The sequence below is a fragment of the Zootoca vivipara genome, chromosome 3 (assembly GCF_965207765.1).
Source record: "Zootoca vivipara chromosome 3, rZooViv2.hap1.1, whole genome shotgun sequence".
NCBI lineage: Eukaryota > Metazoa > Chordata > Lepidosauria > Squamata > Lacertidae > Zootoca > Zootoca vivipara.
The window spans coordinates 32,702,073-32,728,217 of record NC_142586.1 but is presented as its reverse complement, the minus strand read 5'-3'; the positions used below and the strand labels follow the sequence as shown (position 1 = coordinate 32,728,217).

The following is a 26,145-nucleotide window of genomic DNA, read 5'->3' as shown; positions in this document are numbered from 1 at the left end:
CCTGCATTGGATTGGCTCAAACGGCCTGGCGTGATTGTGGGGCCCACAGACAAGGCCTGGGGCACCCCCCCCATCTACAACCCAGTGGGGGGGGGTGTCTCAGGGGCCCATGCACATTGCGCAACCAGGACCCTCATTAAGGAGGATCCCATTTAAACTAACATTTCCACCTTAAACTTTTCTCCTCTCTTTCCAGCTTCCTTTGCTGTTCTCAAGGCCATGTTCTGGGAGAACAATGAGTAAACAAACAAACAAACAAACCGGTGTTGCAAAATATGACTCAGCAGACTCGAAAGTCTGGCACCGTGACTTATTCAAGGACTGTCAGAGACTTCAGTTTGATAGCTTTGATGTTTTGCATTATTCCATAGTTTTCTACACTGTAATTGTTTCTGGCCATCGTGTTGCTTTCGCTTTTTGCTGAGTCATGATCTGGGAGAGGCTGACGCTCAGCTGGACTTGATTATGGGCAGGGGAGGCAAGGATCTTTGGCCCTTGGTGGCCCTTCCAAACTGAGGGAGCAGACAGGACTCTGAGGCAGCCATAGCTGTTAAAGAGAGAAGGAGGAACAAGGTGTTATGGCAACTCACATCCCCGTGCCTTCGTGTTAAGGACAGGCCTTTATGTAAGAGTGCAGGGCTCTGCGTCCTCCATTCAGAGCAGGAGGCTTTCAAGCAGAACACCTCAGAGCAACGACGATGGTGGAGCAGCTGCAGTGCTGAGGGAGAAGGTGACACTTAAGGCTGCATTCACACTGCAGTTTATTCCATTCCCTAACTGTTAACTTTCTGCATTATATTTGGGCTTTCACCATAGTGTAAAAACCAATTCCAGAAATATAGTGGATTAAAGCACCAGTTTAGTATTCATTTCCATGTTACTTGCCTTCCAGAAAAGGGGGGGGGGGAGAGAGAGAGAGAGAACCTGTTTGCAAATAATGCAGAAATGACCACCGAACCTGCGCTATATTCCACTACAGTTCCAGAAGTGGTTTTTACGTCATGTGAAAGCTCAAATATAATACAGAAATGTTGGGGGAACAGAATAAACTTCTGTGTGAAGGGCAGCCTTAGTGAGGGACACACAGACAATCCTTGCAAACAGTTTGGGGGGGACAACAGGGAATGAGAGGGAGGGAAATGAAGGTCACTCCACCACCTTGTACTGGTGTCTGAGCTCCCAGTGCAAGGCAAGAAGTCTGGGTGGGGTGGAAGAGTCAGCAGGCAAACAGTATTGTTACAGCTACTGTGTCCTCCTTCCTCTTTTCCATACCATCTCTCATTCAGGGACACGGGTGGCGCTGTGGTCTGAGCCAGTGTGGTGTAGTGGTTAAGAGCGGTAGACACGTAATCTGGGGAACTGGGTTCGCGTCTCCGCTCCTCCACATGCAGCTGCTGGGTGACCTTGGCTAGTCACACTTCTCTAAAGTCTCTCAGCCCCACTCACCTCACAGGGAGTTTGTTGTGGGGGAGGAAGGGAAAGGAGATTTTTAGCCGCTTTGAGACTCCTTCGAGTAGTGATAAAGCGGGATATCAAATCCAAACTCTTCTTCTTATTTTCTAAACCACTGAGCCTCTTGGGCTTGCCAATAGGAAGGTTGGCAGTTCGAATCCCCACAATGAGGTGAGTTCCCGTTGTCTTGTCCCAGCTCCTGCCAAGCTAGCAGTTTGAAAGCATGCCAGTGCAAGTAGATAAAGGTACCACTGTGGCATTTCCATACGCTCTGGTTTCCGTCATGGTGTCCCATTGCGCAAGAAGCGGTTTAGTCATTCTGGCCACATAACCCAGAAAGCTGTCTGTGGACAAACGCCAGCTCCCTCAGCCTGAAAGCGAGATGAGCTCCACAACTCCATAGTCGCCTTTGACTGGACTTAACTGTCCAGGGGTCCATTACCTTTACCTTTACCATCTCTCATTCCTACCCTCTAAACAACTGGTCATAACTCTTGCTGTGCTCAGTGAGGCTGTAATAGCACTATGAAGGAGACATAAGGTAGTCATGGCTTATTGGGGACCAAATGCCTTCACTAACTTGCCTAGCACGTTCATGTATATGAGCTCCTAGTTAACTTCCTTAGAAAACTTGGGTAATCTGCAAACGGTGGTCCAACCTGTATCCAAAATGCTACCTTCCTTTGCTGCTTTCCTGCTACCTGAATTTACCTGGGATTAAAGGTAAATTTAAAGGTACCCCTGGCCGTTAGGTCCAGTCGTGGACGACTCTGGGGTTGCGGCACTCATCTCACTCTATAGGCTGAGGGAGCCGGCGTTTGTCCACAGACAGTTTCCGAGTCATGTGGCCAGCATGACTAAGCTGCTTCTGGCGAACCAGAGAAGTGCACGGAGACGCTGTTTACCTTCCCGCCAGAACGGTACCTATTTATCTACTTGCACTTTGACATGCTTTCGAACTGCTAGGTGGGCAGGAACTGGGACCGAACAACGGGAGCTCACCCCGTTGCAGGGATTCAAACCACTGACCTTCTGATCAGCAAGCCCTAGGCTCTGTGGTTTAGAACACAGTGCCACCTACGTCCCTGGGATTAGGTGTTTTTAATACCCGAAAACACACTAGGCCAAGTATGCTAACTTAATCTGTTTTACCAAGCACCCACTGTCTTGGGATACAGCTTATTGAAACAAGGTAAGGTAAAGGTAAAGGGACCCCTGACCATTAGGTCCAGTTGTGACCGACTCTGGGGTTGCAGTGCTCATCTCGCATTGTTGGCTGAGGGAGCCGGCGTACAGCTTCCAGGTCATGTGGCCAGCATGACAAAGCCACTTCTGGCGAACCAGAGCAGCACATGGAAACATCATTTACCTTCCCGCTGTAGTGTTACCTATTTATCTACTTGCACTTTGACACAAGGTATACAGTGCTAAAAACAAAACAAACTAGAAAAAAGATTAGCTGTGTATAGCCACGGACACTTAATTCAGTGAATAAGAAAGTAAAGCCATTTCAACCTATTTATTTTCTTCACAATCTGTCTCCTTATTCTCTATCTACCTGTTAGAGCGAAATCACTCCCAGAAAGATGTCTTCTTTAATTGCATACATAAACACCCTATTTGAGTGTTTTTATTGTTGCCGTCCTCAATTATCCACCCCTCACTCAAGAACAAAGTGATAATTAGACATCAAAAGCCAAGCGGATTACTGTCAAGATCTCTCTTGACATCCATTTAACATTTAATCAGATCTTAATGCTATAAATTATGTGTTTCCAATCTGTATAAAAGGCTAAATAAAAGGTGTAAGAGTTCAGCATTAACTTGACTTCATCATAGGCAGAAAAGTTATAAAGTTTTATTAGAAGAATCACCTAAAGTACAATTATTTTTGTTATTTTATATATAATGCCTTTCATTTACTATGGCGGTTCACAAACAAAACAAAACAGCAAAATAGTGAGCATAAAACAATTGTAAAAATATAGCTTCCCATAACTAAAATGCATAGTAAAATAACTTCATCAAACATTAGCTCATGCATAATGATTTTTTTTTTTTTGCAAATCATAATTTAGACTGTATATTTCCCCACCTTTACTAAACCTCACCCTAATACTATACCATTGTCATACCTCAGCTATATATTCTATGTGGGTTGCTTAGGAATGTTTCTTTCTGACCATGTTCAATATGATTTTTCATTTTCTGAGGTTAACTTAGTTAAATGTATGTACATTTTAGAAAGTAATTTACTTTAGATTACAACTGCTGCTTATACTTGACATGATTCCTCCTGGGCAACAATAGACTTGTGGATTAGGCACGCCTTGCTTGCCAATAATATTCTTCTCTTCCTTAGGTAGACTCGGTTATAGATTACTCTCTGAGCTGATCTCAAGAGACCATTTTCATTGACTAGAAAGGTTAATAGCTATCAAAATGGTACTCACAGTCACTTTGGAGGTTGCCAACATTTCGTTCTTAAGAACTATATACTGTGTTGAAATACACATGTAAAACACTGTCACCGAAACCAGGGCATAATCTAGCCCATCACTGGCGTTAAAATGGAATCTCCTTTGAATATACTGTTGCATGCCATTCCAATCTCCAAGTGGTGTGAGATTACAGGGTTACCAGAATATCTGCTTCCTTTTCGAACAAAGAGGCACTGCAGAGACTGTGATGGTATATTTACACATCTATACACCTGAATCCAATGGAGGGCTCTCCAGCATTGCATTCCAATAGGTTCTGGCCTCTCCCATAGCCGCAGCATTGGATTCAAAGCAGACATCCTGCTCTTTTTAAACCTCTCTCCAGCCTACTGCTTAGTAACTCTGATCCTTAACGCCTAACTGCCATTCTAAATTCTAACTTCCCCTAAAATAGTGGCAATGTCCTTAAAATTAAATACTCAACTGAGGGAGGGAGGAAACTCGAACATTTGCAAATGAGATTTGCCTTTTCATGCTTTGGCTCATCTCCAGGCTAGCACCTCAAAAGGAAATTACCTGAGTTAATTGGCTCTTACATTTGGATCAAATCTAGCACATGGCTTCAATACATGCTTGGTCTGACTTTCTGACTTAATACACATGAGTCTGACACAAATCTTAAAACAAGCAAGTCTGACATCACATCTTAACATACATGTTCTAATTAAATCCCAACATTACTAAGTCCGGGCATTTAGCCTCCCATAGATCTATAACAATACTATTGCAGTCACGTGAGCTACCAAAGGTATTTACTTTCAAATGCTTATTTGCAAGCATCCTAGCATGTTGAGAGATCCTCCATAAGACAGTGATCACTCTTGGACCTTTAGGAGCTTCTAACCAGTGTGTGTGTGTGTGTGTGTGTGTGTGTGTGTGTGTGTTCTAATATGTATTTTATTACCTGTGACTAATACTTTATATATGGCATCCATTCTGAGTTAAAAAATGCTGAGCAATAGCCCACTCAACACAAAGTATTATGATGTATGATGATAAGCCTAATATCTAACAATGAATAGAATTATCTCTCTTATTTTTTTGAAGGGGCATTTTGTGAGACAGATATCAATGAATGTGACTGCAATCCATGCAAAAATGGAGGTTCATGCAATGACTACATAGGCCATTTTAAATGTAACTGCCCAGTGGGTAAGTTCTCCTAGATAATGCTGCATTCTATACCCTTGCGGATTAGGGTGGATACATCTGTCAATTTCAGTTTCTCTTTCCCCCCCTTCTTCAGTTTGTACATTTCTCCTAATATACACTTGATTACAATTTTGCTTTATGTGCACATTTTGCAAGCAATTTCCCCAATACATTGCATTTTATGTTACCTTCAGTGAAATATGTTTTTTTCTGCATATTTCTGCCTAATATTTTGTTGCAGAAATTAATATTGTGCAGTTTGAAGTGACTGGGTGCATATAAATAAAACCCATGCATGAAAATAAAACCCATAAGGCCCATAAGATTAATTAAAAACTTTACTTGCAGAACTTTCTTCAAAACTGAACAAAAACATCAAATATACATCCAAATAATTGCATTCAATACCTTGTGCTGTTCAGCACAGGCTCAGAATCTTGCATGTCCAGACCCAGAGACCTCCCCCTCCCCTAAATAAAGACACATTTGACTCAAATTTTAGTTTGGTTTTTGGCAGAATTTAGGCGACAACTTCATTGATTACAGAAAGTGAGCGGTTGCATAGGCTCTGGTTCGACTAGCTCCTTGCACCCTTGCAGGCAGCGCTGACCCAGGGCACCAGCATAGGGCAGCCGAGGGTGAACACCTGGATAGGTGAAAAGCTGGGAACAGACTATGTTCACCACTTAAATGCTCCCCTGGACTCAGGCACGGGCACAACCCCCTCGACGATACCCTTCACATAGGGATGGCAAGATCATTCTCTCATCCCTATCACCAGAACCACTGCCTATCCACAACCTTACAAGTTGTGACAATTTGCTACATGGCCGGCGAAACCCAAATGGCAACAGCCAATCAGCCAAGTGGGGAAAATTCCTGCCGTGCCCCTGTCCCAATGACAGATGACACACAACGGCATAGCAAGGTCAATCATAAAAATGCCCTAAAAGTAAGGAGAGGTGGGTGGGTGTTCCAAATGCACAAGTCAAAAGAGGAAGCTCTGGGTCACGTGCATGGGTATATATAGGTCCCTTGATCTGTTTGGACTGCACCCCATTGACCAGATTGAACCCAACATTGAGGGACTTACCAATCGGGTGTTGTGGCTTTCCAATCTTACCCACCCACAACACAGGCAGTCAGTCTCCAGGTCTCACCGCAACACGTGCCCTCTTTTAGGGAGGACACGATTTATAAGAATAACTTTAAACAGGATTGAGATCAAAACTCTGTCTCTTCCCCATCCCAGCTTCCATTCTAGCCTGAGGCTGTGTGCCCCTACAGAGCTTCATTTCCATCCTTACTCCTACAGTGCTATTTTTCTAGAAAAAGAGGTGCCAGAACTCACCATGAATGCCTCCCTTGTTCTCTTATAATGTCAATGATGCCAACCTGAGAGGTGCCAGAACTGAGTTCCGGTGAGTTCTGGCTGCATAAAAGCCCTGCTTCCACAGAGTCTGAAAACAAAGATCTCCAGCTACCACCCTTCCAAGATGGCGAATTTGCAATTCAATACCTCTGATGTGATAGAATATTAAAACATCACATCAGAGCTAACAGAAAAGAACAATTGTTCATTACCAACTCAGTTAAAGCTCAGAGTCACTTAGAAGACTGCATTAGAATTTTCCAGTGTTGAACCCTTTCATCAATACACACAGACAATTTCAGAGTGAATTAAAACAATTATACCTAACATAGATTCCATTTTTTTGGTATACATTTTTTGGGTTGGAAACTGCATTGCAAATTTTCGTAGGCTAGCTGTATTGAGGTAATGCTTCTAGAAGTGTGAAGTAGGTAGATTTGTATTAGAATGCAAAGTGAACCAGATTTTTCTTGATTGTTAGTTCACGGCAATCTGTTTTCCAAACAGAACATTTTGCCACACGAACCAAACTCTGCAGGAATAAGCAAATTCTATATTATATCCTAACCATGGGCAAGTCTTCTATTGCACCTTGATTAAAAGTGTGGAGAACTATCAGGGACTAGCTAAGATTGCTTCAGGGACCAGTTCCCACCATCAGGATATTTTCTTTCATGAATTTTAATTAAGCTAAGCAAGGGGGGGGACCCATTGCAGGCAGACCCTCTTGGGGCAAGTCCCATTGAAATTAGTGGAATTTACTAACAAGTAAAAGTTCATAGGTCCTGCCTGTGCACTGAACAATTCCATGTTCAAATATTGCTAAATGTTCCTTTGAAAGCCTCATCTTGATATATATGATGTCCACAAGAGGTGCACATTGCTAAATGGCTGAGACAGTTGATCCTGCCAGGTTCACTCTGCAGTGTTTTAACATTTTAATAGAATTTGGATTAACGCTGTTTTGTTTTTCGAAAAATCTCTGTGGCATAGGATTTGAGGGTCACCAGTGCGAAGTGGATATTGATGCCTGTTTATTTCACAATGTAAGCTGCAACCGTGGAGCTCAGTGTTTGGACCAACCTTATGAACTTGCTTATATGTGTGGAACAGCATGCCAGGAAAACACAGAGGTAAGATTAGATAAATGCCTGAAGTGGCTCTAATAACTTTTTGAGAAATAAAATAAGGGCATAATCAGAACCTTCCAACCATAACAGCATGGCTTCACTGAGCGGTGGGGCTAGTATCACATCCACAGCCCTGCTGCTCAAGGTGACCCAGATGGAAGGTAGAAGGGGGCAGAATGATCGCTGTGCTAGCCTGGAGTTGCCACAGTGGTCAGGCACAATGTCATTGAGTGATTGCAGTGAAACTGGCTTGGGGTCCTCTCCCTGATTCCACAATGCCCCATTTGAAGGCCTTAAGCTGCCTACTGCTGGTGGGGATCTCAGTGAAGGCACTCCTGCCCACACATTAAGCAGGTAGAAACTGCTGAGGAGCTGCACCAATTGAGTGACGTTTGAGTCACTCTGTTGACAGTAGCTATAAGGCTAGCTTAGTGGGCGAAGTTGGGCAGAAGGACCGTTTTGCACAATCTAAACCCTTCACAGCACAGCATAATAGTTATTTATTTATTTATTTATTTAATGTATGTATGTATGTATGTATGTATGTATGTATGTATTGTTCTGTCAGCCGGACTCTATTTCTAAATATGCTCTTACATATATTGCCGGAAACTTTAGACCTTTGTGCACTGTGGAGGAAATCTGCCTTTCCCTAAATCCCAGATTGAAAACCCTTGCTTGGCTATAATGTTCATGTCCTCAAACTAGACACTAGGCAATAGGAGCATGCAGGAGATTTAGCTGGATCGTGAATCCCAAGCTACATCTGCCCAGAGAGGTTCTGGCTTTCTAATGTGAATTGGGATGTGTAAGAGGCCGCCCATACCACAAGATAGATGGTCCTAGGAAGCCAAGCCAGCCATGAGGAACATCTCACATACATCACAAGTTATCCATTCCTCAGGTCATGCCAGTCCTGGGGAACGTTTTCATCCATCTTTAGTTATTGAGGTCATGCCAGTCCTGGGAACGTCTTCATCCATCTTTAATTATTCATTCCCCAGGAGCTCAAACTTCCCATGGGAAACATGCATACTATGGAGAACAATAGGGTCTGAGCATATATGGGCATAAGAGTGTTCTGCTGATATTATTGGCTATTGCTATATAGGTGTATTGTAATGATTGGTTTATGGCTATTGCATATGCATTTACTATATCTAATAAATATGTGGTCACGAGAGAGCTCGGGGCTCTCATCAAACGGTTGGTTGATTCTATCAGTTGTCTGTCTTCCTTCACGAGAGCCCACCACTTTGTAACAAGCCTTGCTGCTACCCTCCAAGCCACTCCAAGCTGCTAGGACCCCTGGCTGTTACATCCTGAATTGCTTTGTGGCACCTTGGCAATTTGGATGCGAAAAAGGATGCTGCCGACAATTTGTCTGCCGAAACTAATATATCTGTTCTCCTCTGGCCATTAAAAGATGCCTTCACTGGCTAAAAACTTTTCTGTGAATGCAGGGGCACCAACTGGACACCCACCCAACAAAGTTTATTTTATATTAAAATCCAGTTGGAACCACATTTGAAACTGAATACAAAATGACCCCCCCCCCCACACACCCCATTTCAAATTTTAAAATGCAAATTGTCTTCTGTGTGGGAAATTTTTATTTCATTCTTCCTTTTTATTGCATAAATATCTGTTACACATGGCAACTCTGAAATGGTGCAATAATCATTTTGGCCATTTAGGCTGTAAAGTGCTGATGTACTGAAGATTCTGATGGGAGCGACTAAAGCATTTTGGTGTAATATTTGTTAAAAGCTCTCAGACATGTTTAATTTATTCATACAATCACTATACAGATTATAATATTTCTGCTACTTGTACTCATATGTAGGTTTCTGGGCATTTAATCAGGTAAATTACTTTGTTTTCTGAAGTAAATGAAAACAGAGGTTAATAGTACTTTTGAGATATATTGGCCTTTTGATTTTCTATGGCACAAGGTTCAATAAATTAATAACAGTTGCTTAATTAAATGAATAATTGCTAAAAAATAACTCAGAATAGTGTCTGGCACAGTTTTGAATGCATTATGCTGCTGAAAGTTCTTGTAAGCACAATAAACCTCTTGCAGATTTCTGATTATTTCTGTAGGTCCACCGCCACATTGGGCTTTCTTAGACATTTGAACTGGGGCAGGATTTCGGATTGGTCCTGCAGTTGATCTCCTTGTGTGATGATACCCCAATCCCTCCCAGAGTAAATAAGACACAGGACACATTGCATAAGGTTAATGAGTGTGAAAAGGCCACAACTTTATTGATTACGGATGTAGAGAGGTATTGGCTTAGGCATTGGATCTAACCGTCTATATCCGACTCCAGCCCACTCTGCTGGCAGTCTGTGAAGGGTTAACCACCGTTGGGTGAGCCCTGCAATGCAGATCCACTAGGAACTCACCCTGGGGCCACCGCTAGGGGGCGTGCCTTAGGCCCTCACCTACCATGGCTTCGGACATGGCCACACCCCCAGACTCCTTAAGGGAGTACCCTTAGGCATTTTGGGGGAGGTGATGGCAGCAACCTCCCCCCCCACCTGTAACCTTTCAGAAATAATCCAATGCCTACCGCCAAAACCCAAAGTTGTGACGAGTTGCTACGAGGTAGGCGAAAACCACCAGGCCAGAGCCAATTCGCCAAGTGGGAAAATTCCTACCAGGCCCCTCAACGGTGACCAACCAAGGACCATAGCAATGTCAAAAGGGGGAGCCCTGCCTAAAGGGAGGGTGGGCGGGAAAAATGAAGCGGCTGTGGGTCGGGTAAGAGAGGCTGAATCCTGGCTGCACACTTGCTTAAATCAGCAAGCCATGCCCCCCTGGAGCGTCCGGATTGGACGCGCTAAGGGAGCGCCGCATCCGGGAGCCAGCCAATGGGCTGGGAGGATGGCAGCCATCCCCCCAGCAAGTGTGAGGGCTTGTGGAACCCACAATCTCCCCTCCTCCTACGGCGGAAGGGACTTTATGCCCCTAACCACACTGAAAAGCTGGGAGTCTGCTGATGCCCTTCCTAATGTTCTGGTATTTATTGCATTATGGTACAACTTTAAACTTATTACTCATGAATGAAGTAAACATTTAAAATATGAAAACAAGTAAGTTATTTTATGATGTGCCAATAGCATTCAATGATTAAATGCTAGTCAAGAGAATGAGAAAGGATGAGGCAGGAGAGGCAGAGAGGTAAGTGTAGGCTTTCACAAAGTGCAGAGGGGGCTTTCCCCTTCAAACAACAACATGCTTAAACTCCTTCAGTGGGGTTGAAGAAGCTCCCTCTGCCATATTCTGCAGGTACAATCCAGGGGGAAAGTCACCCACTGGGTGATGCCCCATTGAATTCTTGTGTTCAACTATAGTTGATCTCATGGGCACAGACTCCAAGGTTAAGTTATAGTTTTAAGGCATTAGTACAGCGGGAAAACAGCCAAAGAGACATTTTGCTGCAGAATAGTGTTGAGCAATCCGAATGATTAATATACTGACAAAACTTAGGAGTTTTAGCAATAATGAGATGCAGATATGGTTCAAAGGGCAAAAGACTTTGAGAACAGCAAAAAGGTACCTCCGGGGGCTTGTCTCATGAGGCAATTTACTAATAAAATTGCATAAAATACAGTAAGTATAACAAAATAAATAAATAAATGTAGTGAGGAAGGGCCAAGCAATGCAGGAATTCAGTGTGTCATCATATGTTTGTATAGATAAAAAGCAGTATGGGTAGTTTCAGTCAAGCTCAGGATCATCTGATTTGTTTGACACTTTCCCTCCTCCTCCTCAAGTGCTACAAACAGTCCCCCAAACCAGGACAAATAATAGCTTCCAATGAGTTGTCTATTTTGTCAGGACCATAGTGCAGGTGGGGAGATTAAGCTCCCTTTCATTGATGCCAGAGTCCAGTTCCCCTCAATCTCACCCACTGCCACTGTTATGTTAAAGAAATGCTAGTGAGTCACAACTGTCTCCTATAACATATTGTTCTGGACAAAATTTGCATAATGAATATTGTAGGGAAATGTCATGTCTTTTCACATGCACGCTTACTTTTGCGCTGCGTCATGCTGAGGCAGGTTATATGATACAGCCCAAGAGTTAGGGAAATCCACACCCATGAGAATATTTAGGGCACACATACGTAGCACAGAATGGCTCTTCCCAGGGCCAGCCCTACCATCAAGCAGACTGAGGCAATTGCTTCAGGCAACTGATTTTGCATGCCTTGAAAAGGGATTGTTCTATTATTTGACTTGTTCATTGCTTATTACCCAAAAGTTCTCCAACACTGTTAAACATACAAATACAGCTATAACCACTTAAAGTCTTATTGAAGTCTTATTATTCCCAGAAAGCAGTGCTTGTGAGATTTTCTGCCTCAGGTGCCAAAGTATGTAACTTGGGCAGCCTTGGGGCCTATGCGTCTAGATGGGGGAGGGGAGGGTGATCATGATTCCTTGCTGTCTGTCAGGTAACAAAATGTCTAGGGTCAGCATTGATGTTTCCCCCCATATCTGGGTGATTTTTTGGTGTGGGGGCAACAGGGGGAGCCTGTTAGATGCTTTGTTGCCCTCAGTGTGCACTGACATATTATAGTTATCTGTGGAAAGGTCCATGAGTTGAGATCTTCTCTATTTTTATCCCTTCCCTTGGCTCTGTATAACAGATTTTTACAAGTACCCACTTTTCAGGACTGTGCAGGCTAAAGAGCTCGTCACGAAACCCTTCAGTTACAGATGTATTTGTGTTCAATTTTATATATAAAGATCGTGTTGCTTTAGTCATACTAGTTTCCATAATTCTATTATTATTATTATTTGTAGATTATGTAATTCTATGTGGCAGTCCCTCTTGCCCCATGAGTTTATGCTCCAGAGGATGTATGTGTTGTGTTGTGTGTTGTGTGTGTGTGTGTGTGTGTTCAAGGCTGCCTCCAGAAGGCAGAATCTGAAAAGCTCTTCTGCAACTTCATAATACTTTGGATCTAAATCAAGGTCTCCATTGCTACTGCTGGCTGAACTGCCCTTTAGAGACCTATCAGGAAATTGACTGGTAATTAAAATTAGCTAGAGATATGGAAAGACTTTGGCCATCTTCCCCTCTGCAAGGAGGTTTCATTTTAACCCTTCTATTTTTTTATCATTTTAAACAGCCTGTTTTACCTGCTTTTAGATTGGAAACAATAATTTTAAAAATTGGCAGAGGAAGAATACTGCTATAGTTGCAAATAAGGGATTAATTTTTGCCAGCTTCGCTCAAGCTGACTAGTGGCTTTTTTTATGAGAAATGGCCCCAAGCATAATTTCAGAATTTAGCACTAATGACATAGCAAAAAGATCCAATTTTAAGGTCAATTTAAAACTTAATCAAAGACAAATTAAGATTGCAAATTTCTGCCAAGAGTTGTTGTTATTACACATCTCAGTAGCATTTTAAATAGGTTTAGTCTCAATCAAATTGAGGAAGTGGAAAGCTGGATGGCTGATTATCTCTCCCTGATTCACTCTTTTCTTCAGTGCACATCTCATTGATTAGGGGAAACACACATTGTTTTTACATATAGAAATATCATGCATTGCTGGGATTTTTGTGGTCTCTGAAAAACTAGAGAACAATATTTGCACTAGCCCTGCAAATTGGTTTTTATTTGTAGTGGATGAGTTTCATATCTAGCAGATCACACATAGCTGATGCCATTATTGTCAGGAAGATTCAGAGGAAATATCCAACTGGCTATGTACAAACACACACACACACACACACACACACACACACACACACACACACACACACACCATTCAAAACCCTATTTTATTGTTGCTGTTGTCCTTCATATTTCCACTGCCCTACAACCCAAAGCTAATTGCTCTTTGCCTCTTCTCCCAGCTATTTGCTTTCTTAGGGCCTTTCCTCATGTTACAATCCCCTCTACTCTTCTACAAAACAGATCCTAGAAAATGGCGAAGTACGCACTTTGGAAATACTAAGTTACTTTAATGTGAGATGTGACTCTGAGTCATGCGCTCAGGGGATCAGCTACTATATAAGATGATTTGCAGAGCATTTCAAACTCACGACTGCCTACTTGACTGTTACAAAGGTGCCCATCTTTGCCATTTCTCCTTCATACCTCCTAAGAATGAGGGGGGTAAGGTGGGATTTATAGAGGCTTAGCTGCACAGTGGAGAGAGCACTGATAGAAATTATTCTCACGCTTCTCAAACATTCTAACACTTAGAATGTACTAGAGATGCTAGCAGAATCCATCAGTACCATATTCCTCTCCGGATTTTGTGTTTATGGTTTCCAAATACATTTATTCTAGGAGAAGTCAAAAGGTTCAAATTCAGAATTCCAGTTCTTCTGGAGCTGCACTGCCAGAATTTAGCATGACATTGCTACTAATAAATAATGGTGTTTTCTTTTAAAGGGGGGTGGGGGTTAAATTATTGTTACAGTGTGGGGGCACATGAATATCTCCACCTGTAATTTCTATCAAAATTAAAATGGATCAATTCCTGCACTGCAGGGGTTTGTGCTAGATGACCTCTGGGTCCCTTCCAGCTCTAAGATTCTATTATTCTGCATGCATCCTCATCTTTCCACCTAACAGGAGTGCTATTGTTGTGGATTCCAGCCAGTCATGTGCTCCAGGATACTCCCTTCCATTTCCCTTACCCAGATTTCTATTCCAACTGATCACTACATTGCATGGCTACTAATATTCCTAGTCCTCACTGGACTGCTGCTTATATTTTTGTCATCTTAAAATTTACCTCCCAGACATCAGGGTTCACCCACAAGCAATCTCATATGCCCATTTTCTTCTCAGTAGCCCCATCTTTGCTCCAGTCCTATTAGCACTCATCACATCAGTTTGGTATCAGAGGGAGTGATGGAAATCAACTGCAGTGTCAGAACAATAGGGGGAAGCAGAACCGAGGGGATCTGATCATCCTTGGGAACCTATGTATGTACAGTAGGTTCAGGACCATCTGCTTATAGAATTAGTTTGCACAGTATGTGGTAATGATCAGTAGCTTACATGGCAGCTGTAAAACAAACTCTTCCAGGAAATACCTCTTAACAGCTATATTTATACTTGTGCAGGCAACACACCTATGATTGCCAGATGTAAGAGCAAGGAGTAGAATAGCTTGCGCTTTATAAGGGCATCTGGATGGCCACTGATGGAAACAAGAGTCCAAAGCTAGGTGAGCCTTTGGCCTCAATCGGCAAGGCAATTCTCATGTCCTAAAAGCCCAAGTGTATTTGGAATCCATAGCAACAAAGTAGTACACTGTTAGCAGTGAACCCTGTTGGACCATTACGTTCAGCAATAATTTTCCATATTGATTTTATCTTTCCATGAGAATGACTTTATTTGGCCACACCATCAATCCATTGCCTGCCAAGCATCTTTGGCCAGTTATTTCGCTCCTTGCATTGAAATATATTAGCGCAGGGAACTTGAAAGTGTGTCTCCAATTTGCATCAGTCATATTCACATTTAGCTGTCTAATCTTTAGGGACACAGTGGAGAATATACCCTATCACAATTTACTGCCACGTGTATGCCTTTCTTGGAGATCATTATTAGAGTGTCAGTGTAATGCAGAAGTTAGAATGAAAGGCTGTGCCATTTGCTCTGGTTCTAATGTGCTCCCACCACTATTTTTTATTTTGCGTATGATGCAGAGCTCTTCTTCTTGTGAAATGCTGAGGGTTATTGTGTCGTCGTCATCCCCCCCCCCCCAAGCCAGCTTTGTTATGATTTGAAAATGTAAGCCATTGCTATGATTATGATTATTATCCATTTCATTTTTATACTGCTTTATATTTTAAGAAAAATCTCAAAGTGGCTTGCAACCTACATTAAAACATCAAATGAAGCAATCCATAATAAAACATTACAGAGTACGTTCAAGGCAACATAATTAACTGGAAACTAAAATATTGTGTTAAATATTTAAAAATAAAACATTGCAAAGGAAGTCAACTACAAAATGCACATTTAAAACAGCACAATTAGCAAGAGAATAAAATATTATCTTAAGCATAGAACATATATTTTGCTGTTGCTGCCAATCCTGCCAATGATGGTTCATGGCAGGAGGCAGCTATGGAAGCTGAGGCTTGATGACCCAGGTGTGCACACTAGCATACAGTCAAGATGGTCTCGGTGCTCCTTAGCAGCCTCAGCTTTTATAGCTTGGAGTTAGTCAGGGCCCTGCCCTCTCAGGCCAGATGAGAAAAGGCTTGCAAGGCAGGGAAGCTGGTCTTTCAGGACTCACAGCAAAGTTGGCTATTGGAAGACATCCACACCCCTTGTCCACCCATTGGTGTGGATAGACAGAAGGCAACGTGGAAACACACTGAAGTGTACTAATGTGTACAGCCATGTGCAAATGTGAGTTGAAAGACTGTGGGGTGAGGGGAGAACTCAGTATTGGCTGAGTATTAAGCTATTAATGTGTACATAACCTCAGGCTAGCATTCGAGCAACCAGGGTTCTAATCCCCACCCAGCCATGAGTTTAATGATGTGCCCTTGTGCCTGTCAACACCTCTCATCCAAACCAACCTCAAAGTGTCATTGTGAAGATAAAATGGGGTGGAGGAAAACCTGAACTGCTTGAGGAAAAGGTGGTATATAAATGTAATAAAGAAACAAATAAATGGTATCACTAGTATTAATGATGTTCGTGTGATGAATGGTATTACCAATGAATTCTCAAATCACATGGAACTTTCTCTCCTCCGCTATGACTTGTTTTATAAATCTGTTTAACCCCAGGATATTGCAGAGGTGGAAATCTTTCCTCATATCTGAGTGTGTAATTCTCACTTCTAGTTGTGTGCAAATGGAGGACAGTGCTTCCACGATCAAGACAACCAGGGCTATCTATGCGTCTGTGTTCCTGGATGGACGGGACCGACATGCCTGGAAAATATTAATGACTGTGAAGTGAGCTGGTGCCAGAATGGAGGCACTTGTGAAGATGGAATCAATGAATACAGGTACTAACATGCCTCTCTTATGGCAGCTTTCTCCATAAACCTCGGGGACATTACAAGAGATGATTGAAACACTGCTTCTCTCCTGCTGCTTTCAACTGCAGTTAAAATGCCATTGCTGTTGCATTTATAGTTTTCACATTCTAGAATGTTATGGGCAGTCATTTGCAATAAACATGGCTGCTTAAGTAAACAGATTGATCACCTAAGTCATAATAATAATAATAATAATAATAATAATAATAATAATGCATTGCTGCAAGTAGAAAGTAAGAAAACTGAGGTACAATCTCTAACAAATATACTGTCTTCTACTACAAAGTAAATGAAATTCACTTTAGGAACAAGAAGGGGTAAAATAGCAAGAGCTTTCCATATAAAGTATATATATGGAAAATATCTGTAGGGATAATATCATACTAACTTTAGAGGACGTTTAGTCAAAGTTGCTTAAATGATACTCTTTTTTTTTGTACGCTACGACTCTCTGTGTTCAATTCAGGACAGTTGGGTAGTCTAGAGCAGGGATAAGTAACCCTTTTGCTCCTGAGGGCTACATGAGGCAGCGGGTACTCAGGGACTGGAATGTCACTTGGCATGACCATATGTGAGTATGGTCAGTGGGCAAAGTCATTGACACACACACACACACTAACTCAGCGAGAGGGATGGGCAAATCTGAGCATATCAGTTTCTCATTTTTCCAATCTTTAATTCAGTTCTGCGTGTTTCTACATTGGTTCTTTATTTTATTACTGTATTTATACTCCACCTTTCAACCATTTCAGATGCATGGCTGAGTGGTGTTTGAGCCTTGATCTCCCAGGTCCTGGTCCAACACCCTAATCATTGCACCATGGTTTTGTTTTTGTTGTGTTGTGTTTTCAAAAAGGTTGTCATAAAAATTCATCAGCATTTTACTGTGATTTTCTCTCATTATACATATATTTGTATACAATTTTGCCCAACGTACACAAGATGCCAATGGTAAAGCAAGAGTGAAAAACTCAAAATGTGACAACCCTGTGTCACAAATTGAGTGCATCTGTCTTTGGGGGGAAACCTACCATTAGAAAGCAGCCAGGGTATGGATAAGGTAATGCTTACCCTGGCATTAAACTGAAAGAAATTATGACGGAGGCAAGATATATAAGAATACTGCTCTATTATACATCTGATGATCCTCATTCCATGGATTTTCAAATCTGTGTTTTATACTGGATAGCCCAGGCACCCCAAACTGCGGCCCTCCAGATGTTTTGGCCTACAACTCCCATGATCCCTAGCTAACAGGACCAGTGGTCAGAGATGATGAAAATTGTAGTCCAAAACATTTGGAGGGCCGAAGTTTGGGGATACCTGGGATAGCCTATAGCTAAGAAAAGCGCTGCACTGATCCAAGCTCCATTTATAAAGTGAAAGATGCTGTAATATATGTACTAATACTTAACCTTCCTACTGACACAGCATGTACCCAGGTCAAACACAGGGTGTTCAATGAATCGGTTCAAACTAAATTCAAGAAGAGTCCTACTGGAACAGACCAGAGGCCTGTCTAGTCCAGCATCTGATTTCCCCCAATGGCCAACCAGATGCCTATCGGAAGTCTAGAAGCAGGACATGAAGGCAACAGCCCTCTCCTGCCAAGTGTCAGCAATTGGTATTCAGAGACATGCTGCTTCTAATCCTGGATGTAGTATATAGCCTTCATTGTGCAAGAGCAACACCATGTATGCACATGATATCAAGCTGTGATGCTGCTCTGGTCGAGTAGAGGAATTCTCACAAAATGAAATATTGACAGATTGCAACTAAACCAATTGGGGAAAGAATCTGAACTCGTTCTACTGCTTCAAAACCACCGACCTTTTTTTTTCCCCCGGCTGCCTTTCAGTGGAAGCAAGAATAGTGCTAATTTGTTTCAAATATACTGCATGTCAGCCACTTTTTTAAGAAAACCTGTTTGTGTACAATGGCGATTAATTACCCCATGGGAATCCCATGCAGGACCTGAGTTCAATAGCTCTTTCCATCTTATGTTTCTCACCAATTGATGTTCAGAGTCATACTTGACCTCTGACACATCCTCTTTTAAGGCCATCAAAATTGGTGGCCATCGACATTCCATAGTTTTTGATTAATATTAATATTAATATTCTGCTTTTCCCCCAGCCCAGGACTCAGGGCAGCTTACAGATAAAAATGCAAAACACAGATAAAATAGAAAAAGCTCAAAGCATTATGAGGTACACTAATTAAGTACAAATCTAATTAAAACAATATTTTTTAAAAAATCTATTAAAATACACATAATAACAACAATAAAATAATAAATATGTGCTGTGTGGAGAAGTATTTCCTGTTGTATGTCCAGAATCTCCCACCATTCAGCTTCATTAGATAAACCAGATTTCTAGTATGGAGAGTGTAAGAGGAAATTGTATTGTTTTCGGCTCTTTTCACACCATGTCTCATCTTACACAACCTTTCCCCTCTACCTTAACTAAAAGATGTGGTGATCAGAACTGTTTACAGCATTCTAAGTGTTGTCACACCATAAATTTATATAAAGGCTTTGCGAAACTAGCAGCCTTCATTTTAATTCTTGAGATCTTAGCAGAACTCTAGATCTTAGCAGAACAGAAGCCATGGGCCTTTTTGCTCATTAAGATTGAACTACAATAATGTTCTTCTGCCAACCTAGCAGTTTGAAAGCACATCAAAGTGCAAGTAGATAAGTAGGTACCGCTCCAGCGGGAAGGTAAATGGTGTTCCCATGCACTGCTCTGGTTTCGGAGGCCCCGATGTTTCTGGCCTCGCCCTTTGCTTCTTCCTGGTGGAGCAGAGGCAAGGGGCGGGTCAGAGAGCAGCGTCAGCGGCCGCCACCGCCCCTCACCGCTCCGCCTCCGCCTGAGTAGGAAGAAGACAAAGCGCGTGGCAAGCCAATCCATAGCGTGCTTTGTCTTCTTCCTACTCAGGCGGAGGCGGAGCGGCAAGGGGCGGCAGCGGAGACGCCCCTCACTGCTCCGCCTGAGTAGGAAGAAGCACACGTCGCGCTATGGAGCGGGTTGCTGGCGGCGGTGCTCCAGGATCCGGGTGCTGGAGCACCGCCCCCCGGCAACCCGCTCCGTAGTGCGACGTGTGTGTCATGCGTCATGGCGCGTGCTTCGTGACGCGCAATGCATGTGCGCAACGGATCCCCCCCCCCCGACGGGGTGCCTTCTGGTTTGCCGCCCTGGGCAGCCAGAAGGCTAGCAACGCCGCTGACTGCCAGGGGTCCTTTACCTTTACAATAATGTTTGGGCAGATCCCATTATTTATTAAGCTAACAGCTGCTACAGAGAGAAGAGCTGTTCTGTGGTGGCTCCTAGGCTGAGGAATCCATTGCCACTTGAAGTTTGCTAGATTCAGGAACTCAGGCTTTGTAAATGGCACCAAACATTGTTTTGCAGAGGTGTCCTGTGACTTATGTGCTTCCACATAATTCTGTTCACTCCTGAACATTTCATTTGTTGCATCTGCTTGAGTGGTTTTATTGGCATTGCATTTCAATTATATTTTAACCCTTGTATCATTCAAAGTTTTAATTGCTGTTCCTCATTTTGAGAATATCTAATTGAAAGCCATGCTGTTAATTACCGGTATCTAAATAAATAAAAAGGGACCCAGGTGGCGCTGTGGTTAAACCACTGAGCCTAGGGCTTGCTGATCAGAAGGTCGGCAGTTCGAATCCCTGTGACGGGGTGAGCTCCCGTTGCTTGGTCCTAGCTCCTGCCAACCTAGCAGTTCGAAAGCATGTCAAAATGCAAGTAGATAAATAGGAACCGCTACAGCGGGAAGGTAAACGGCGTTTCCATGTGCTGCTCTGGTTTGCCAGAAGCGGCTTTGTCATGCTGGCCACATGACCTGGAAGCTATACGCCGGCTCCCTCGGCCAATAATGCGAGATGAGCGCGCAACCCCAGAGTCGGTCACGACTGGACCAAATGGTCAGGGGTCCCTTTACCTTTAAATAAATAAAAACACCTGATAGAAATACTTTGTGCAAGCAGCCAGCATTCCCCACCCAGTGGTTAACATGAAAAATCAGCTACATGCAGGAGACAAATTCTATGTGCCAGTCTAAATAGCTTGTGATGTTGTGATCACTTGCTAGCACAACACACAAAATATAAAGTAGCATGCCAGTGAGCTGTCGGTCCTCCAGGTATTCTAAATTGTTTTGAGAGACTAGATGACTTCGGATATAATTAGCTGGTAAAACCACAAAAATCTACCAAGGCTCCTGTGTGTTCCACTGGGGCTTGTATAGGACAAATTCTTGGTGGAGTGTGCCTCAAAGCCTTTGACAATGAGATGATTAGAAACTAATTACTTCTGGTTCAGTCTTTAGAATATGAAGATTGCTGCTCACTTAGTTTATTTGGAAATGAATGCCCACATCACAGATAAAGCCCTGCATCCTCCATCTGTCAATTTTGGCTGATCCAAGAGCACTGTTCTTTTGAAGACAACCTAAACCATGAAGTTATTTGTAGATTTTTCATGTTGACAAGTATCTGTTCTGCAGAGAGGGGATCTGTATATGTGCCTAGGAAGCCTTAATATAACTCAGCGTTTCTCAACCGGTGTTCCGCGAGACACCGGCTTGTGTGCCGCGACGTGTGGCGAGGAAAAGGGCGCTTTGCATTGCTGATGGACTTCCGGCGAGGCAAGATGGCGCGCAGCATGGCAGTCTGAAGCTCCTGAGAGCGACCAGCGTACCCGTGCCGCCAGCCTAGCCTCCGGACCGCCGGAACCGCTGTCGCCGGTACGCGGGCGCCAAGTGAGCCCGGCGGATCGACTGGGGAGCCGCTGGAGGCCCCCCCGCGACCCCACCGGAGCGACACCGAAAGCGCCCGGCTGGAGGATCAAAGGACCCCTGGGCTCCGCGGCAGCCGCGTGGGCGTCGGAATCGCCCGGCGGATCAAGCGGGGAGCCGCTAAAGCCCCCCAGCGAGCCCGCCTGCGGCCGGGAAGAGCTCTGAAGCCCGGGACCTCCCACCACACGACGGCCCTGCCTCGTCGCCGCAGCCGTCGCCACCCCAGCCGCCCCAGGAGAAGAGGAAAAGGAGGGAGGCCCCCCCAGGTGAGGGAAAAAGGGAATGATAGGGAGGAGAGGGCCCCTCGCCACCCCCCAACCCAGGTGAGAGCGCCTGGTGGGTCCGCCTGGCTACCGCGCAGCAGTTCTTCATCTCCCCTCCAAATTAAACTCAATATAGGGCGGCACAGAGTTGGTGTGCCGCAGGATTTTTTTTCATAGAACAAGTGTGCCGTGGCCCAAAAAAGGTTGAGAAACACTGATATAACTGGTGGGAAAATGGGTGGGAGGGAATATCCCAAAGGGGAATACATTTCCTTTTAAATGTGTGAAATAATTGCCTGTACCCGTCTACTCAAGAGTATAAGGCCTGTTGAGTTCGGTGAGATTCATTCCCCCCTAAAGTGGTACAAGACTGAAGTCTAGGGCTTTGTTTAATTTCTCCCTTTGTTGCCAAGTCTAATTTCCCTCTTTGTCCTATTTTTGTCCTTGACAGAAAAAGTTGCCCTAGACAGAATCAGGCATATTTGCTTGTATAAGTCACAATGAGCAATCCAAGAGCGTAACCATTTTCTGAGCATCAGTTCCACTGACTTCAGTTGGATTTGTTCCCCAGTGAGCTTTAGGAATTTCAAAAAATCACAGTGCTTTCTTTTTTCTCTTTGGGTCAATCCACGAAGTACAGATGAGTTGGCAAAAGTGGGGTTGGCCATTAGTTAAAACAGGAAAGAATGTGAGAAGGACATTGTGGGTGAAGAGGCCAAATCCAGGGGAGCTCCTCTGTTTGTACACAAGCTCGTCCTCAATACTTTTTTGTGGCCTATTTGGTACAAACCATGTTTTCCTCATTCACTGTTCTTTATACTGCAACATAATCCTTGATACATCACCACTGTCATGAACACATCTGCCCCAAGTTGAGAAGCACAGCCTGAGTCAGTCAACTTGGGGCAGATGTGTTCATGACAGTGGTCCCCCCTCACCAAGTCCTCCCCCCCCCAACACAGAATGGAATGATGATAAGGAGTCAGCAAAAAGTGGGAGGGTGAGAAGTCAGCTCGCGCAAGAAGCACAGGCAGACTTAGAAAGCAGGCAAAATAGCATTTCCTCACCGGAAGAGGAGGCAATTAATCATCTGAGCCCAAGGAGTCGTCGTATGGGAATGGTATTAGATAGGAAGCAAACCCAGAAACGCAAGGGTCATAGGTTCAGGATATTCTGCAGAACCAGGAAGCATTCTTCAGAAGAGTCAACTGGTTCATAAGTCACGGACGTTCAGTTAGACTTCTGAGGCTACTTCTTTGTATTGCAATAAATCTTCAAGCTAATTACAAGTTGTGTGCTGTGTTATCAAGAAGGCAGCCTGGGCTCCTGACAACCACGTTGCACTGCAGGGATAGGAATCATGTTGTAGACACCAGATGTTGAAACAAAATAAAAAAATTCCTTCCAGCAGCACCTTAGAGACCAACTAAGTTTGTCATTGGTATGCACATGAAATCTCATACCAATGACAAACGTAGTTGGTCTCTAAGGTGCTGCTGGAAGGAATTTTTTTATTTTGTTTCAACTACGTCAGACCAACACGGCTACCTACGTGACACCAGATGTTGTTGGACAACAACTCCCTTCATTGTTGTAGACACCAGATATTGTTGGATGACAACTCCCTTCATTGTTGTAGACCCCAGATATTGTTGGATGACAACTCCCTTCATTTCTGACCATCACCCATGCTACCCATGTTAGATGACGGGAGCTGGAATACAACAACATCTGAAAGGCACCCCAGTGGGTATTCCTGCTAAAGTCTTCTGCAAGAGTTCATGGCACATCACTAATGCATTTTCTCCTCCCACCCTTGTTCTTTGGGCCCAAGCCTATTATTCCATAGCTTGCAATGGTAGAGCAATTTTGAAAATGTCACCATACTTAAAAAAGAAAAGAAAAAAAGAACACAACCAAATTCTTATAGGTTTGTTAAAATTCTTTTTTACGCTTTGTATAATTCGAGTGGGTATATGTTGAGAATCACACACTCGTTATCATTATTTTGCAATGGGATTTGAACTATTACTCCTGTTACCGCCTGTGCTAGTGTTATAGTAACACTTGTGCTTTACAGTTATTACAGCTAAATTAAAACGATAGGCTTAAACACTGAAAATACTCATTCTGGAGTTGGAAAGAGACCTCAGCTCAGCAGCAGAGCACATGTTTTATAGGCAGGAAGTCTCAACACTCTCTGAAACCCTAAAGAGCTGCTGCCCATCTGTGTAAACAATAGGGAGATCAAGCATTGTTCCAACTTGGTAAGAAGCAGCTCCCTAAGTTGCGACACGCAATTGGGTTTTGAGGTATGTTCTCAGAAAGTAATACAGGAAAGTTTTTCTCACTGAGGAAGATGGATTCTGTTTCTAACAAAGCGTGAATGTCCTACTCATTTCTCAACTGCCTTGGCCTTTTCGATCGAACTTCTTATTCAGTATGTATAATTTAATTTCATCAGCAACCGGGGGGAAAAAGAACATTCAATTATGTTAACACAGTTCTTAAAGTTACATATTATGCTGTTTTAATGGGAAGAGGGATACGAACAAAAACTCCAAACAATACATTTTTTACTGCTATGGATAATCTTTCAGATTTTGCACCTTCCTGGTTATATTTTTGACCTTGATAAGTACACCCTATTTCATTTGTCATTTGATTAACTGAATGCCTGGTTACTAAAATTGATTACTCTGTCCAAAGTGTTAGGTGCTATCCATAGTCAGTGTTGCATGTTTCTGGAATGCCCCACTCACATTGCAATGAGCCAGACATAGAGCTTACCAGGATTTTTATACAGTGGTACCTCGGTTTATGAACACAATTGGTTCTGGAAGTCTGTTCAGAAACTGAAGCGTTCATAAACTGAAGCGAACTTTCCCATTGGAAGTAATGGAAAGTGGATTAATCTGTTCCAGACGGTCCATGGAGTACTTAAACTGAAGTGTTTATAAACTGAAGCGAACTTTCCCATTGAAAGTAATGGAAAGTGGATTAATCCGTTCCAGATGGGTCCACAGAGTACTCAACCTGAAGCGTACTTAACCCGAAGCATGGGTGTAATTGGTTCCGGAAGTCTGTTCATAAACTGAAGCGTTCATAAACTGAAGTGAACTTTCCCATTGAAAGTAATGGAAAGTGAATTAATCCGTTCCAGATGGGCCCGTGGCGTTCGTAAACCGAGGTGTTCATAAACTGAGGTTCCACTGTACTGCACAACTTATTAGCTCTGCTAAAACCACTGGCTTAGCTATATGTGATCAGAGGAGCTCCCAAAACTCCCAAATGTCCCAATCTTCCCATTTCTGGGCACAGATGTGACTTGGTGCTGCTACAGAGTTAATGGTTGTAGTATCACTGCTGTGCCATGCATTTTATTCATATATCCACTGATTTATTATTTAGTTATTGCTTTTGATGTCCCTCTCTTCAACCCAGAACATTTAAAAATTACATTATATCCAACAATAGAGCCCACTGCATCTTGGTATTAAACCATAATTAAAACTGACGGATCAAAAAGGCTTGGACAAATGAAATGGACTTGCTACTGAAAAAGGTCAGACTCACTGCCAAGTAAGACTTGCTGGGGAGAAAATGTCAAAGCCAGGGTGCCATAGCCAAGAAGGCTCTGTCTCCTGTTGCCACCCTCTTCACTTCTTACAGTGAAAGGACTCTGAAAAGGGCTCTGAGTATTATCTTAATGCTTGGTCCAGGTTCCTGACATTCCAGGTTTGTGCAAAGCTTGCTAGCGCTTTGCTGCCTGTGCATCTGTCGGAGTATGAGAGTGCATTAGAGCAGTGCAGCAGGGTTCTATATGGTACTTCTACTGTTTCTTTGCACATTCTTGCAGCAGCAGTAGTAATAGGAATAGAATTCTGCTGTGGGAGGGGGAAATCAACACATTTTCCTACAGATTTAGCAATTCACAGGCATGCAATGCAATTTCTTGGATTACTACTGCTAGTAAAAGAAGCAGATATTACCCCCTTATGTTATACGTTCAAGGCCTCTGCTGTTTTCAGGTACTGAGCCTTCCTGATGTGAACATTTTTTGTTGCATTGCATTTTCAGCTGAAACACTATAATTTCACCCTTCTTAAATCTGACCCAGATTTCCTTTGTGCACCGATGCCAAGCTCTGTTTTTGTGCTGGGTCCACAGGTGAGATTTCCATTGCCATCCCATTAAGATGAGATAAATGTGTGCAGTAAGGCGTCAGTGCACAGAAGCCCTTAAATGCCAAAGCAAGGTCAAGCAGGATATGTTCGTGTTCTGATCCCCATTAACCTCCCATGGTAACAAAACAGGAAGAATCAAAACTGGCAAAGTTCCCCGAGACCACACTATCACTCTATGTTATAGATGAAGATGTTGACCTGGCCAGTGCTTCC

The 26,145-nt window shown here is 43.2% G+C and overlaps 1 protein-coding gene and 1 long non-coding RNA gene across 2 annotated transcripts in view; both read left to right on the top strand.

Annotated features, from left to right (window-relative positions):
* The window catches only part of LOC118082767 (protein eyes shut homolog), a 106,785-nt gene that overhangs the window by 69,089 nt on the left and 11,551 nt on the right, over positions 1-26,145 (top strand). Inside the window, exons 7-9 of the mRNA XM_035110599.3 lie at positions 5,001-5,105; positions 7,471-7,610; positions 16,459-16,625. Of these exons, the coding sequence (XP_034966490.3) occupies positions 5,001-5,105; positions 7,471-7,610; positions 16,459-16,625 (412 nt within the window). The remainder of the gene's footprint in view (positions 1-5,000; positions 5,106-7,470; positions 7,611-16,458; positions 16,626-26,145) is intronic.
* Positions 8,427-8,825, top strand: LOC148686207 (uncharacterized). Its single transcript, XR_015948894.1, has 2 exons — positions 8,427-8,511; positions 8,559-8,825. It is a non-coding gene; the product is annotated as an uncharacterized LOC148686207 (long non-coding RNA).